This window comes from Ciona robusta, chromosome 9, assembly GCF_009617815.1.
Source record: "Ciona robusta chromosome 9, ASM961781v2".
Taxonomy (NCBI): Eukaryota; Metazoa; Chordata; class Ascidiacea; order Phlebobranchia; family Cionidae; genus Ciona; species Ciona robusta.
This window is the reverse complement of record NC_143243.1, coordinates 3,237,314-3,251,367: the sequence shown is the minus strand read 5'-3', so window position 1 is coordinate 3,251,367 and position 14,054 is coordinate 3,237,314. Positions and strand designations below refer to the sequence as shown.

At 35.2% G+C, this 14,054-nt stretch overlaps 2 protein-coding genes across 3 annotated transcripts; both read left to right on the top strand.

Moving 5' to 3' along the window:
- Positions 1–479: 479 nt before the first annotated feature.
- Positions 480–6,894, top strand: LOC149730892 (integrin alpha-D-like). The gene is made up of 9 exons (XM_089884161.1): positions 480–857; positions 1,715–1,907; positions 2,298–2,415; positions 3,008–3,167; positions 3,761–3,824; positions 3,881–4,023; positions 4,436–4,565; positions 5,563–5,680; positions 6,164–6,894. Exons 1-9 carry the CDS (start codon positions 595–597, stop codon positions 6,259–6,261), a joined length of 1,287 nt encoding a protein of 428 aa, XP_089740287.1. The 5' UTR covers positions 480–594; the 3' UTR covers positions 6,262–6,894.
- A 161-nt stretch (positions 6,895–7,055) lies between these two features.
- LOC149730891 (integrin alpha-D-like) lies at positions 7,056–13,851 on the top strand. Of its 2 annotated transcripts, XR_016385646.1 has the most exons (10): positions 7,056–7,388; positions 7,862–8,060; positions 8,683–8,806; positions 9,527–9,713; positions 10,552–10,615; positions 11,415–11,557; positions 11,712–11,817; positions 12,475–12,592; positions 13,283–13,507; positions 13,766–13,851. XR_016385646.1 is itself a non-coding variant. In XM_089884162.1 (9 exons), the coding sequence occupies exons 1-9, from the start codon at positions 7,156–7,158 to the stop codon at positions 13,387–13,389; spliced, it is 1,281 nt and encodes a 426-aa protein (XP_089740288.1). In that variant the 5' UTR covers positions 7,056–7,155; the 3' UTR covers positions 13,390–13,832. The 2 variants fall into 2 exon arrangements, 1 of the variants encoding a protein (XP_089740288.1); XM_089884162.1 differs by having other exon boundaries at positions 13,283–13,832.
- Positions 13,852–14,054: the final 203 nt, after the last annotated feature.

Here is a 14,054-nt window from a genome sequence, read left to right as displayed (position 1 = left end):
ATATGCTAGAAATTTGAATAAATAGATCGTAATAGTTTTACGCAATTGCGTGATTGACGTCCTACTGTTATTATAAATAGGGCTATGTTTACTTTTGAATTTTTAAGTGGTTGATGCGGTGTAGCTAAAGGGTGCAGTTTATTACGACGTCCGATTTAGGTCTTGTGTGTTTGTGATAGCATTTTTATTCTAGAAAATAAACGTGTATAATTAGCGACCCTATATATGCCTGTACTGTCAATATAAGGAGGTTTTTACGTTATTAGTACGCATAAGAAAGCTGTGGCAAAAAATTAGAAAACTGTATTCGCACGACTCCTATTAATCGTTGTTGATTGTTTAAAAAGTATTTTGGATATTAGATTCTAAAGGTGTCCCGTCTTCCCCTACCCTACTATATACCGCAACGATAAAATATACAATATAACCGATTGATATTCATGAATAGCTATACCTGTGGCTGTCGGGTAAGATGGGATATTGGTAGCACCCAAATGCCATATTTCAAAGTTGTGGTTTTAACCGTTTTTTGAGTCGCGGGGTTACGGGTATATAATTCTGCAAATATTCTTTGTTTACTACAAAAAAAGCAAAATGAAAACACGGAATGTCTTACCCCACACTACCATGTATATTAGTCCATGCAGTACTGAAAATTTAGAGACTAAATTTAAAATGTTGCAAGTGTACATATGTTTGCTATGCATACCACTAGCGTATGGTTATAATGTTGAATCCAGAGAGATATATTCACTTTTGACCGAACCTTCGACACCAGCAAGAGCCAAGCGAGACGTTGAAACTTCTTCAGCATATTTCGGATACAGCTTAGCATTAACTCAATCTGGATCTCCAAGGTATGTAGTATAGCAACTAGATTTTCGCTTTTCTTGCAATATAATTAGCTTATTTGGAGTATGTGAACGTATGGTTGGGGAAGGTGGGACATTTTTTTCGCTGTTTTTATTTTATATTTGTGTTCCCTTTTCATTGTTTTTTTTTTATTCTCTATATATGTTTTTATTATCTTTTTTTTATGTTTTATTCTAGTAAAAAAAAACAAAGAAAAGTTACAAAATTATATAACCGTGTCCTCGCCACTATATATATAATAGGGTGGGGGGAGATGGGACACCTTTAGCACATAATATCACAATATCCTAATCGTGTTTTAAACAATTACCGACGGTTTATGGAAGTCATGAAGGTATTGTTTTATAATTGTTTGAATGTTATTTGTTTACTACTAAATGGTACGAGAAAATAAAGCTAAAAAGTGTCCCATCTTCCCCCACCCTACTGTATATGTAAAAACGATGGTAATGTTAAAAGCGTCGAACAGGAAACATAATGGTATTATGTACTTATTACTAACGGTATCCTATCTTACCCCACAGTACTATACTATAGCAGCTAGTGAGTTCGTTAGATATTGCAAGGAGTAAAGCAATAGGCCAAAATGAAAATGTTATGCCTTTCTAGATACATGTACAGTAGGGTGGGGGGAGATCGGACTTCTTTTCAGTCTATTTTCTCTCCCATTTGGTATTAAACAAAGAACACTCAACGAATTATAAAACCGTCTCCTCACGACTCCCATTGACCTATGGTTAAAACACGATCATTCAGGATATTTAAATATTATAATCGTAAGATGTCACATCTGGCCCCACAGGACTTCACATAAGTTTAAAGTTCCCTTACATATTTATAGAATACTCATCGGTGCACCTAGTTTAAAATCCACTGCCGCACTTAACAATACCAACGGGCCAGCCGGAGGAATGTATTTGTGTCCAACGACTCCACAAGCAAACTGTACGAACGTGACACCCACAACCCCACCCCTGCAGGGCAACGATGCGTTTGGATTAGACGTGAATGCTGACCCGACAGGAAATGTTATTGTGAGTTAAAGTTTTTTTTAGAATTTTTCTACACAAAAAAAGGAAAAAATATAAAAGAAAATGAATAGGAATCTGGTGCTACAAAAATGTAACCAACAAAAATCAAGTCCAACCATTGTTTTTTAAAAAAAGATATATATAGTCGGGTGCGGAGTTTGGGACACCTTTTCTTTCTATTTTCTCGTCCTTGGTCGTAAACAAAGAACATTCAAAGAAATTATAAACCGTATCCTCACAACTCCCATAGAGTCATGTCATGTAATAGAAAGCAGTATAATTACACACGTTATATTTGGAAAAACTAAAATATATCAACAGTAAGGTTGTTAGGAATATTTATTAGTCGTATTGTAGTTTTAAACACGTAGTGTTTCAACCATCTCTTTATAGGGTTGCTCACCTCTGCGACCAACAGTTTGTGAATCTTCTGTGCACAAGCTTGGCTACTGTTATAGTGGCACAAACTATGGACAAAGTTGGAGTGACAAATCTTTTCTTGGCGGAGACGGTGAGTGTTTTATCTTACACTACACTATAGTATGTGTCCTTGGGCAAGATACTTAACGACAATTGGTCTAGTGTAGCGGCATAAAATCGGTTATCTGAATTGGTGTCCATAGAAAAAGAGAAATTCGAAACAAAACACTTGTGATAAACTCCGTCATTGCCCCACCATGCAAGGATAAAGATATGCCCGATAACGTGTTTGCTGTGATTTTATGAGTTGACACGTCTCACGCGTTTCTGATTTTTTTTACTGATAACTAGTCAACGTGGCGCAAATATGCACCTTTTTTTCTAAATTAGATAAACGAGTAGTTCTCGTTGTTCATTTAACATCGGAAACGTGGTTGAACCGATTTTGTTGTTATTTTACTTTAGTAAATATGCCCACGTACCTTTATTGCATCAACTTTCGTGTATGTTATTAAATCATCAATTAAGACAGCCTATACAGCAGTATGTGGCATGTAGCGATACCGTGGGCCGTTTCACTTGGTAACTCGCATATATATATGAAAGACTCCACAACTCAAAAATGTATTCTTCACTAAGCAGTCAAAAAGTATTCTAACAAATCCTATTTCTGTATGTTATAGTTTGTCCCCCGACACACGTGGACGTTCTCTTTGTTTTGGACAGTTCTGGATCAATTATGGCAAGAGACTTCGCATTACTGCAAGAATGGACAATAAATATCACTCGTTCATTGGATATTGGACCTAACGGAACAGTATCCGTAGGACTTATGCAATTCGCGTAAGTGTGCATGAATGAATCTAACTTGGTTTATCCTCGCGTGGCCGGAAAACGGCAGTTGTTATAACAATGGTGTTCAATACACCTCATACCAGCTTACCAGTTACCAGAAAGGTTACTTTGTGGGCGATAGATATTAATGTTAAAGCAGATCTTTCATAGCGTAGCTTTCATATGAATGAATGTAGCTTCTAAACCCACGTGGCGGGGCAGCAACAACAGTCTTTATAACACCGGTGTCTTTTTTCCTAAACCTTGTAAAGGATTCTACATGTAACTTTGTCGGTGAATACTTTCGTACCGCCAAAATCAAACAACAAATTACCATAATTGAAATGTTTAGTAATATGCTGCATAACGGTACCCAAGAAAATAGCCGTGTAACAAACCAAACATCGGTATTCCATAACATTATTAAAAAAGTAAGAAAGTTGATTATCATAAAACAAATTATATAGCATAATAGGTAAAGAATTGTTATAATAAATATAAAATGTTTTTGTTTGTTTTAAAAAATGCTTTAATGTCTTTATTGATAAAAGCTTTTACAAACTCCATATAAACGTTATTTTTATTTTTGTTACATGTTTTAGAGATCCGCAGAGAATCAGTCTCGAGTTTGAAATCGGAACTTTCAACACAAAGGACGAAATAGTGGTAAGTAGTATTAACAAAGACTATTTGCCAGTATTTTAATGTTACGTTTTACGCAGGCGGCAATTCATAACAACACACACCTGAAAGGCAAAACGTTTACTGCGGATGCGCTCAATCAATCTGTTCCAGTTTTTAAGAAGTCCCCCCGCTTCAATGATACATTAACAAAGAAAGTCTTGATTTTCTTCACTGACGGAATGTAAGTGGAAAGATGTTTATTGCATATTTTTTCTTATGCAATCGATTAAACATAAACGTAACTTAGCCATTACCACAAATCTTGGGCACATTGTTACCAAAAAAAAGAAGAAAGAGTATAATTTTGAGGTAACTAACTTATTCCAAACTACCATTTAGTACTGTGAGTCAAGATAGGACTGCTTTAGTACATAATATCCATATATCTTAATAGTGTTTTAAACAATTAACAAAAGTCTATTGGAATCGTGAGGATACTGTTTTATAATTCTTTGAATATTCATTGTTTACAACCAATAGAGACGAGAAAATTAAATCAAAATGTGTCCCATTTTACCCCAGCCTACTATATGGATGATTTAAAACACCAGGGTGGTTGAAAACTGTATGATAACATAAATCATGTGACTCAGAGCCACAGACGCGGCCGACGTTCCATATAGTGCGCAATTCGTGAGAGATGCAGGTATTATACCAATAGCTGTCGGCGTTACGCAATCTATTCTTCCAAGTCGAGTCCCAAGAGCTATAAGGCAACTGCAGGTATATTAACCAACTCATTTTACTTTTCCTACAGTAACACGGCAGCAATATTAAATTATAACACTTCCTCTAAACCAGAGGTACTGGGATCAGGGCTCATCGCTGCTATCATTGTGAGCGTATATGTTCCGTTGAACAAACACTTAACGGTCAATTTTCCCACCCAGTGGTCACTAATGGGTTGTCCAAATTATCAGCTATACATAAAAAAATGGAAAGATCACCCAAAAAATATTCACTTACAAAGTACAAAAAAATAGCAACTCGTAAGTTTGCACGAAGTGTATGAACACCAGTGTTACAACAACTATATCGTTGTTCGACACCAGCAAGATAAAGCAAATTCACTCACTCATTCACCATCGTTTTGGATCATACCCTTCGTGTCCGAAACAAAACATATCCGGAAACTATACACAAAGAAATGTCATGGCATGACACTGTTACATAGATTGTGTATATATATATATATATATATATGGTCCTGGACGCTGCTCTAACGGCCCATCACTATAGTATACATACAATATACAATGATGTATAAGCTTTTTCATTAAAACCCACGCGTACACGCAGGACTCGAAACCAACGCAATATACCAAAGCTTTTTCTTTCTCAAAACAAACCAAATTCACAATACACCAAGTTTTCCACGATACCACCACGTTAATTGCACAACGCGGACCTGTTTTTGTTCAACACTGGTCGCCCACAAAGTAATTACATGGTAACTCGTAATCTGGCACGAGGTGCACACCCGTGTTATAACAACTGTCGTTTTCCGGCCACGCGAGGATAAAGTAAGTTACATTCATTCATTCATTCATTTATTCATAATTATCACTAAAGCAAAATACGTGACACAAAATCTACAAAACACATCAAGCAAAAAAACTTGCCGTTAAAACTCAAAACAGTTTTTCCCACACTCTGTATATGCTACAGAAGGTTCTAATTTTTAACAGCTGAATTGGCATCATTCATTTTCTTTTTCCAGACAATTGCGACTGGTGAAGTTGGAAACACCGAACGTTCATATGTTATTGGAAAGACAGCGGACCTCGGAACAATTGTAGATGAAATATTTCAAACTATATCTGGGATTGTTCTTGAAGGTAATAATCAACAAGAAAGTTATATTAGTGGTATAGCTCGCAATCCGGCGCTATAAGATGTGTGAAACAGACCACTCGTCTTATAACAACTGTCGTTTTCCGACCACGCCAAAATAAATAAGTTACACTTGTTTAAAACATATTCATGCTGTTAGCACATAAATCCCATACCCCGTAAGTGTGTCTTAATAATTACCAGCGCCGTTTAAAAGTCGTTCGGGTGATATTCTATGTTTACTACCTAATGGGACGATAACACAAAATGAAAACATTCACTTCGTACCCCCTACTGCTTGTAAAATCTTTTATAGCGTCCAATATAGTAATAAACAAAGAATATTTACAGAATTCTATGTTAGCCTCGCCCCTTGTTAATTGTTTAAAACTCGATTAAAATATATTGGATTTAGGTGCTAACGGTGTCCCATCTTACCCTTCAGTATCATATTTACCTAACACGTAAAACTAACCTTTTATTCTTAGTGTCAGCAACTAGTGGAGCGTCGGCTCCTGGAAACAATTTAAGATTTTCTGAAGCTGGTTTCACTTCCACGTATGCTACTGTGAGTATGTTTCTTTGAAGGGGTGTTTTGTTTTGCTTTCCGTTTATTTTATGTTTGTACGTTGTTTGTTCGTTTGTTGACGAAACATATCAAGACATCAAGAAATATCAACTCACAGAACAGATTCGATTAATCTTGAAGAGACAAAATATAAAGGTAAAAGAAGGTACAGTAAATTTACTTATTTTTATCCGTATGCCTTCATATGTTATATACGTGACCACCGCCTTGGCAAAGTCGTTAACGCGCGAGCCCCTAACTTAGGCTATAGGTAATTGGTTCAAGGATCGTCGCTGCTACCATTGTGGGCGTATATGTTCTTGGTCAAGTCCCCTAACCGCAATTGTTGTCACTAATGGGTTGTCCAAATTATCAGCCATACATAAAAATGAAAACATCCAATAAAATAATCACCTACAAAGTAACATACATACTCGAGGATAAGTAGGTTACATTCATTCATTTACGTGTAACCTAACTCATTTTTTTGTGCTGCTGCCGATGACGAAAAAGATAAAACTAGAACAGAATATTGAGACCGAGTTTCCTGTTTTTCATGAAAAGACATGAAATGGTGGTGTGTTATATATTTAGTAACAGTCTTATTTTCACTGAGTCTTTATGTAAAGGCAATTCAAATGAGAAAGAGTTTTCTCGTTCCCAAGAAAGTTACTGATCACCATGAGAGAAATTAGCGTAAAATGTATATAGAATTGTTGAAATAGATATATACTAGGGTATAGTGGGGTGAGGGAAGACGGGACACCTTTAGCAGACAATATCCAAGTATCCTGATCGTATTTTGAATCTACAGTTTTATTATTCTTTAAATGTTCTTTGTTTACTACCAAAGGTGGCGAGAAAATTAAATAAATCGGTTTCCCATTTTCCCCACCCTATTATAAAATCATTATGTTTTTATGGAAACTATTTCCATTTTTATTGATAAAATTTATTAACTTCCTGATAACTAGCAACAGGTTAAAAATGGGATTGTTTATACTTATATTGGTTGTTTTTCTTGTTAATGACGAAACCAACGCTTTTAATATAAAAACAAACCAGGTTTCAAAGTTGGCCCACAATACTTCAAGACTTGCGTCGCAATATTTTGGACAAAAGATTCATTTTCATTCAGACCACAGGTAAAAATGAGTGTCCATTATATTTTAAAATAAAAAATGTTTAGTTATAAAAACCTAAAAAGTAATAAAAAAATAAAAATACAAGTTATAAAAAAAGCTTTTTCATAGTTGTTTTTTGTTTGTAAATACCGCACATCGGCCAAAGGTCAACACAAAGCATCTTTAACTGTCTCTAAAAAGGAATATACTTTATTTAGAAAGATCGTTTATGGACAAAAATTGCAGAGCATATAGTAGGACGGGGAAATACTGGACACCTTTAACACATTGTATGTATAAATGTCCTGATCGTGTTTTAAACAATCAACAACCGTCTATGGGAGTCGTTGGATACGGTTTTATATTTCTTCCACTGTTCAAATATTGTTTACTACTAAATGGGACAAAAAATAGAATGAAAAGTGTTCCATCTTCCTCCAACCTACTATAAACAAAATATTATTTTTATTTTTTTCCATTTTTTCATTTTCCAGCCTCTTGGTTTCTGTTCCGTACGACACCCACGGATCCAATGATGTCAAGAGCGCCAGTGGTGGTTTATCGTCGTGCCCAATTCGATTCAATGTTGAGCAACATTCACAGTGCGATGACGTCACACCTACGTCACCGAACCTTAGTGCACGAGATGGATTCGGTTTGGACTTTGAGGTTGATCCTCGCGGGAATGTTACCGTAAGTAAAATGTGATTGTCTTAATTCTAACTTGATAATATTAAACAATTAACGGCGATTGCTCTAACCCAGTGTAGTCACCGATGGGGTGTCCAAATTATCAGCCACAAATAAAAAGCATTAAATCACCTACAAAGTAACATACATGGTAACTCGTAAGCTCGCATGAGGTGTATGAAACAAAACACCTGTGTTATAACGACTGTCGTTTTCCTGCAATGCAGGGATAAAGTAAATTACATTTATTTAACATATATAAATAACATATATAAAATGGCTTGTTTGTCAGCTAGGTGTAGCGACCACGCTTATTTTATTTTAATTAATTGTAAATAAGTACTTAACTGTAAACGTGTTTTAACAACTGTTATTTTGTCGCTATATCCTGTCTTTAAGTTTAAAATATTTCTAAATCTTTGCTACCGTAATCAAAGAGAGAAACAAAGTTATCTTAGTATTGTTATTTATCGTTGCGTTGCGGGGCAAAACGGCACATCGTTAACATGCTTGTAAAATGAACGTAAATACTTATTTTTCATAAACGAGTTACCTAATCTAATGTACAATAGATCTCATGCAACTGTTTTTACTATATATACGTTTTTCTATGTTTATTTTCCAGGCATGTGCACCGTTACGCAGCCAAACGTGCAGAGGAAATGTATTGAAACTTGGTTACTGCTACACAGGTACTGGTCATGGTACAGTTTGGAGTCCACTGTCTATTGTGGAAGGATTCAATTCAGGTAAATACTATTTCAAAACTTGATTTTGACTTTTCAGTACATTAGTAGCGACAATAAAAAGTGCTTATAATGGTTTTACTTTATTTCTCTTTTCGGTTATACGGTAGCAAAGATTTAAAAACATTTTAAACAAAAAGACAAGATATAGCGACAAAGCAACAGATGTTAAAACACGAAAAAGAAAAACAGTATACGACTAGGCTATAAAGTATTCTATGGGAAGACGGCTACCGTTAAAGCGTTTCATGTTTTCTTAACGTGTTCCCAATAAATAGTAACGCTCTATATTAAAGTCTCGAGGATACGGGTATATAATTCTGTAAATAAACTTTGTTTACTACCAAATGGGACGCTAAGAAATGTACCGTCTTTCCCCAACCTAATATAAAAAAGCACTGTTTTATAAATCAAGCTACCGTAAACAACATGAACATAATTTATAATATAGTACTGTGGGGTAAGATGAAACACCTTTAGAACATAATATCCAAATGTCCGGATCATGTTTTATACAATTAGCAACGGCCTATATGGGAGTCGTGAGGATGCGGTTTTATAATTTTTTGAATGTTTTTTTTACTACCAATTGGGACAAGAAAATAAAATAAGGAGTTGTCCTATTTTCCTAATTCTACTATAATATTAAAAATGTTAAGTTTAATTAAAAATAATGTTTCAATTATTTATAATATAAAATACGACTGAATGTTTTATGTTTAGATTGCCCCCACGATCAAGTGGATTTATTATTTGTATTGGATGGTTCCACTTCAATAAACGAGGCTGATCCGAATAATTTCAACACCGTAAAGAATTGGGTTAAAAATATTACGAAACGGTTCGATATTACGAGCAGTGGATCCGCAGCCGTTGGTCTCATTCAGTATTCGACGTATCTGCCGAATTTGTACGTATATATATGCATATGCAATATTACACAGTAATGACAGTACTAACAAATTACCAGTGGTATAATATAGTATTGTGGGGGAAGACGGGACAACTTTAGCACGTAACATCCTGATCTTGATTTTAATGATAAACAACGGTCTAGTAGAGTCGTGAGGGTACGGCTTTATATTTCATTGAATGTTATTTATTTACTTCCAAATGGGTCGGGAAAATACTGCAGAATAAAATGGTGTCCCATATTTCCCCACCCTACTATATATGGTCCTGTGGGGTAAGATGGGAAACCGTTAGCACCCAAATCCCATTTTCCTAATCGTGTTTTTAACGATTATCATCTCTCTTATCAAGTCACTATAGGCTACAGTTTTTTACCTCTGTAAATATTCTTAGCTTATTGCCAAATAGGATGGGAAAATTAAATAAAACCTGAATGTCCCATCTCACCCCACTTTGCTCAAAATATCAACGCTTGTAACGGTGTGAATGTATTATTATGCTGCGATTATATATATATTACAAGTCTACAGTAATTATATACGAAAGAAACTTACAGTAGGGTGGGGGAAGATGGGACACTTTTAGCTTTATTTTCTCGTACCATTTAGTAGTAAACAAATAACATTCAAAGAATTATAAAACAATACCTTCATGACTTCCATAAACCGTCGGTAATTGTTTAAAACACGATTAGGATATTGTGATATTATGTGCTAAAGGTGTCCCATCTTTCCCCACCCTACTATATATTACATAATATCTATTTACTAACAAAAAATGATATAGAGTACCATGGCATGAAAAGAATAATTGTAATTTATTTTAATACCCCGCAGTTCGATTGATAAGATCGTCACCGAATTTGAAATTGGACGCTACAAAAGTTTTTCCCAATTTTCCGTAAGTCTCAATTTAAATATATTCGATACTAGTACTGTGGGATATGCTACAGTGTTTTGATTAATTAACAACACTTTTGGAAGTCGCGAGGTTGCGTTTTTTTAATTATATGAATATTCTTTGTATATTACTAAATGGGACAAGAGATGAAAATGTCCCATCCTACCCCGCCCTTCTATATATCAAAACAGCTATTTTTAAACAAACTTCAGCTCCCTTAAAATGGTTTGAAACTTTTGTTTGAAAAACTCCGTCTGTTTTCACAAAATGGGTTATATGAGTTAGGGGTTAAATTCCGGGCCGATAATTTAAATGTGGCATTTGTTGGAATTAAATTTAGCGTTCGCCAAACCATATGAATAAGAATTGAAAGCAAATTATCATACAGTAGAATGGGACACTTTTTAACTCTATTTTCTCGTCCCATTTAGTAGTAAACAAAAACATTTAAAGAAATATGAAACTATGTCCTCATGACTCTCATAGAACGTTGTTAATTATTTAGAACACGATCAGAATATCTGGATATTATGTGCTAAAGGTGTCCCATCTTCCCCCACCCTACTATATAGGTGTACAGATAGCTAAGCTGTGACAACCATATAGGGCAATAGACAAAAGCTAGGTTATAAGGTAATGCTTGTGTGGTTTCTCTTTGACGTCTATCTGTATCTAAACGCCTCGGGTATAACTAATGCGTAAAGTTTAAATACCTTATAATACCATGCTGTCTAGACTTGTTATATTTTACAAAAGTAAAAATTATCTCTGATCTAGCACATTATAACACCGTATATAGGTAGCAATGGACCAAATAAAACTTCGACTCGGAGCAACATTTACAGCGGCAGCACTTTCTAAAGCAACCACTGTGTTCAAGAACTCATCCCGTTTCAACGATCCGCTCACCAAGAAAGTGCTTGTTCTCCTCACAGATGGACAGTAAGTTTTGCCCGCATACACCCACAGTAATTCCTCACAGATGGACAGTAAGTTAAGGACACGCATACACCCACAGTAATTAATAGCGTCAATGCTCGGTTCAGTTTCTGCTGGCCTAAAAAGGCATAATCAAAATTTTGTGTTTTCTAAATAGATCGAACGATCGGGAAGGGCTTAATGCAAGCGCAACACAAGTTCGTAATTTAAACATCACCACAATCGCCGTCGGTGTAAAAGCTGATGTACTTCAAGAATTACAGGTAAACATATAATAAAGGGGGGAGATGGGACACCTTTTATTGTATTTTTGTTTTGTTCAATTTGGTAGTAAACAAAGAACATTCAAAGAATTCTAAAACCGTATTTTTGCGACTCTTACATACCGCTGTTAATTGTTAAAAACACGATCAGGATATTTGAATATTATTTGCTAAGATGGTGTTCCATCTCACCCCACTGGTACTACACAGTTACTGAATATGCAAACCGTTTATTATTTAAAGAGCTGTTAAGTTTAAGGAGATGCTGTTTGGAAACTACAGTACCGGATGTATACAAGATAGATACCGTTAACATTATCTCATACTTCCGAAATATGTTTAACAATTAACAGCGCTCTTTAAGTAAGGATAAGTTATATATTTCTAGAAAAACCGACATTCGTATCTCAACCTACGATATGTATGCTAACATTGAAAATTTTCTGTTGATATATTAGAATGGGGAGATTGGACACCTTCTCATGCTATTTTCTCGTCCAATTTGTTAGTTAACAAAGAACATTTTTTATAAGACCGCACTCTTCACGGCTCCTATAGACCGTTGTTAATTGTTTAAAATCGATCAGGGTATTTGGGTATTACGTACGTCCTGTCTTCGCCCACCCTATACTATAAATATTTTTTGTGTTTTTACAGATAATTGCAAATGGCGTCGTTGGAAACAACGACAGAGTTTACCAGCTTAGAGATTTCTCCAACCTTGATTCGATTGTACAAAGTATTTTCCAAGAGATCGAAAAAGTTTCACTTGAAGGTTAGAACTTAAAGTAACGAATATACCGACGCCGTGGTTAGCGCTTTTGCTTCTAGCCTAGAGGTTACCCGTTCGAGGCTCGACGCCGCTATACCACTGGAGTGATAACGGACATATTTGTGGTAACTCTAAAGCGGGTACAAGGTGTGTAAAACAGACGGCCGTGTTATAACTGTCGTTGTCCCGCCAAGTGTGGTTAAATAAGTTTTACTCACTTAAAGTTAAATAATAAGCAACATTCATTCAATAGGTTGAATGTAAATATATAGAAGGGCGGGGCTGACAAGACAGCTTAACCAAATAATATCCAAATATCCTAATCGTGTTTTAAACAATTAACATCGGTCAACGGGAGTCGGAGGATACGGTTTTATAATTCTTTGAATGTTCATTGTTTACTACCAAATGTGATGAGAAATTAAATGAAAAGATGTCCTATCTTCCCCACCCTACTAAATACAAATTATATATATAGGTACGTGGACGGTGGACCATATGTTTTAAAATATGTATGTTTACCATATTAAATATGTGGTAAAACGTATAAAATATGCGGATTGATATATGGTATAAAATATTTTCAGGAAACCCTAGTATACAAAAATAGTTATAGGAAGCCCTGTTGTATAGATTATCATTCCATCATTTTTTAGGGACTTCTTTTTCCTAACTGTTTACTTTACGTCTCAGGCAGCAGCAGTTCAACCTTCAGCGCAGGAAACGGTTTACGATTTTCAGAAACTGGATTTTCGAAGTCGTATGACCAGGTTTATATTAGTATCAGCATTTACTTTTAACTAACAAGTTTTGTTTACTAACTAATCGTTGGTGGATTTGGTTTTGTGTTGTCAACGAGTATTTGATTGAAGATAGTCGAATGGAAGAAGAGACATCAAAGTTGTCAGGTTTATGCAGGTAAGCAATATAGTAGGGTGGGGTAAGATGGGATGTGTTTTTATTCTCTTTTTATTTCCCATTTCGTTGTAAACAGAAAATATTTACAGAATTGTAGAACCGTAGCGTCAAGACCCTAAAAGAGCGTTGGTAATTTGTTTAATACAAGATCGTGAATTATGGAATTAAGGTGCTAGCGGTATCCTATTTTACCCCGCAGTATACTATATATTTGGTTAAGCGCTCATATATGGCAAATTTAGTCGCTGTCTTATACAGAATCGACGTTTGAATTCAAAACTACGCGTTTAATAAAAGATAAAATAAGGAAAAAGGAAAAAAAGATACAGGAAACAAAAAGAGTAAAATAGAACAGCGACGTAATGCATTATATTACTTTTATATCAATTGCTGCTTATAACCAGCTGGTAGCATCAAGTGTTTATCGTAATGACGTATCACTGTGTGTGTGTGTGTATGTGATACAAAAAGAAGATTTTGTGACTCTGCTTTATTGACCATATCTAACCGATATATAGATAAGGATTGGAAAAGATAGAACATGTTT

Bases quoted from the DNA above. Each gene is read 5' to 3' on its own strand.
- LOC149730892 (XM_089884161.1), top strand. From the start codon at position 595: ATGAAAACACGGAATGTCTTACCCCACACTACCATGTATATTAGTCCA. The intron at 2,416-3,007 runs GTGAGTGTTTTA...TGTATGTTATAG, and splicing joins ATCTTTTCTTGGCGGAGACG to TTTGTCCCCCGACACACGTG. The intron at 4,024-4,435 runs GTAAGTGGAAAG...CATGTGACTCAG, and splicing joins ATTTTCTTCACTGACGGAAT to AGCCACAGACGCGGCCGACG.
- LOC149730891 (XM_089884162.1), top strand. From the start codon at position 7,156: ATGTTTTTATGGAAACTATTTCCATTTTTATTGATAAAATTTATTAAC. The intron at 8,807-9,526 runs GTAAATACTATT...TTTTATGTTTAG, and splicing joins TGTGGAAGGATTCAATTCAG to ATTGCCCCCACGATCAAGTG. The intron at 12,593-13,282 runs GTTAGAACTTAA...TTTACGTCTCAG, and splicing joins CGAAAAAGTTTCACTTGAAG to GCAGCAGCAGTTCAACCTTC.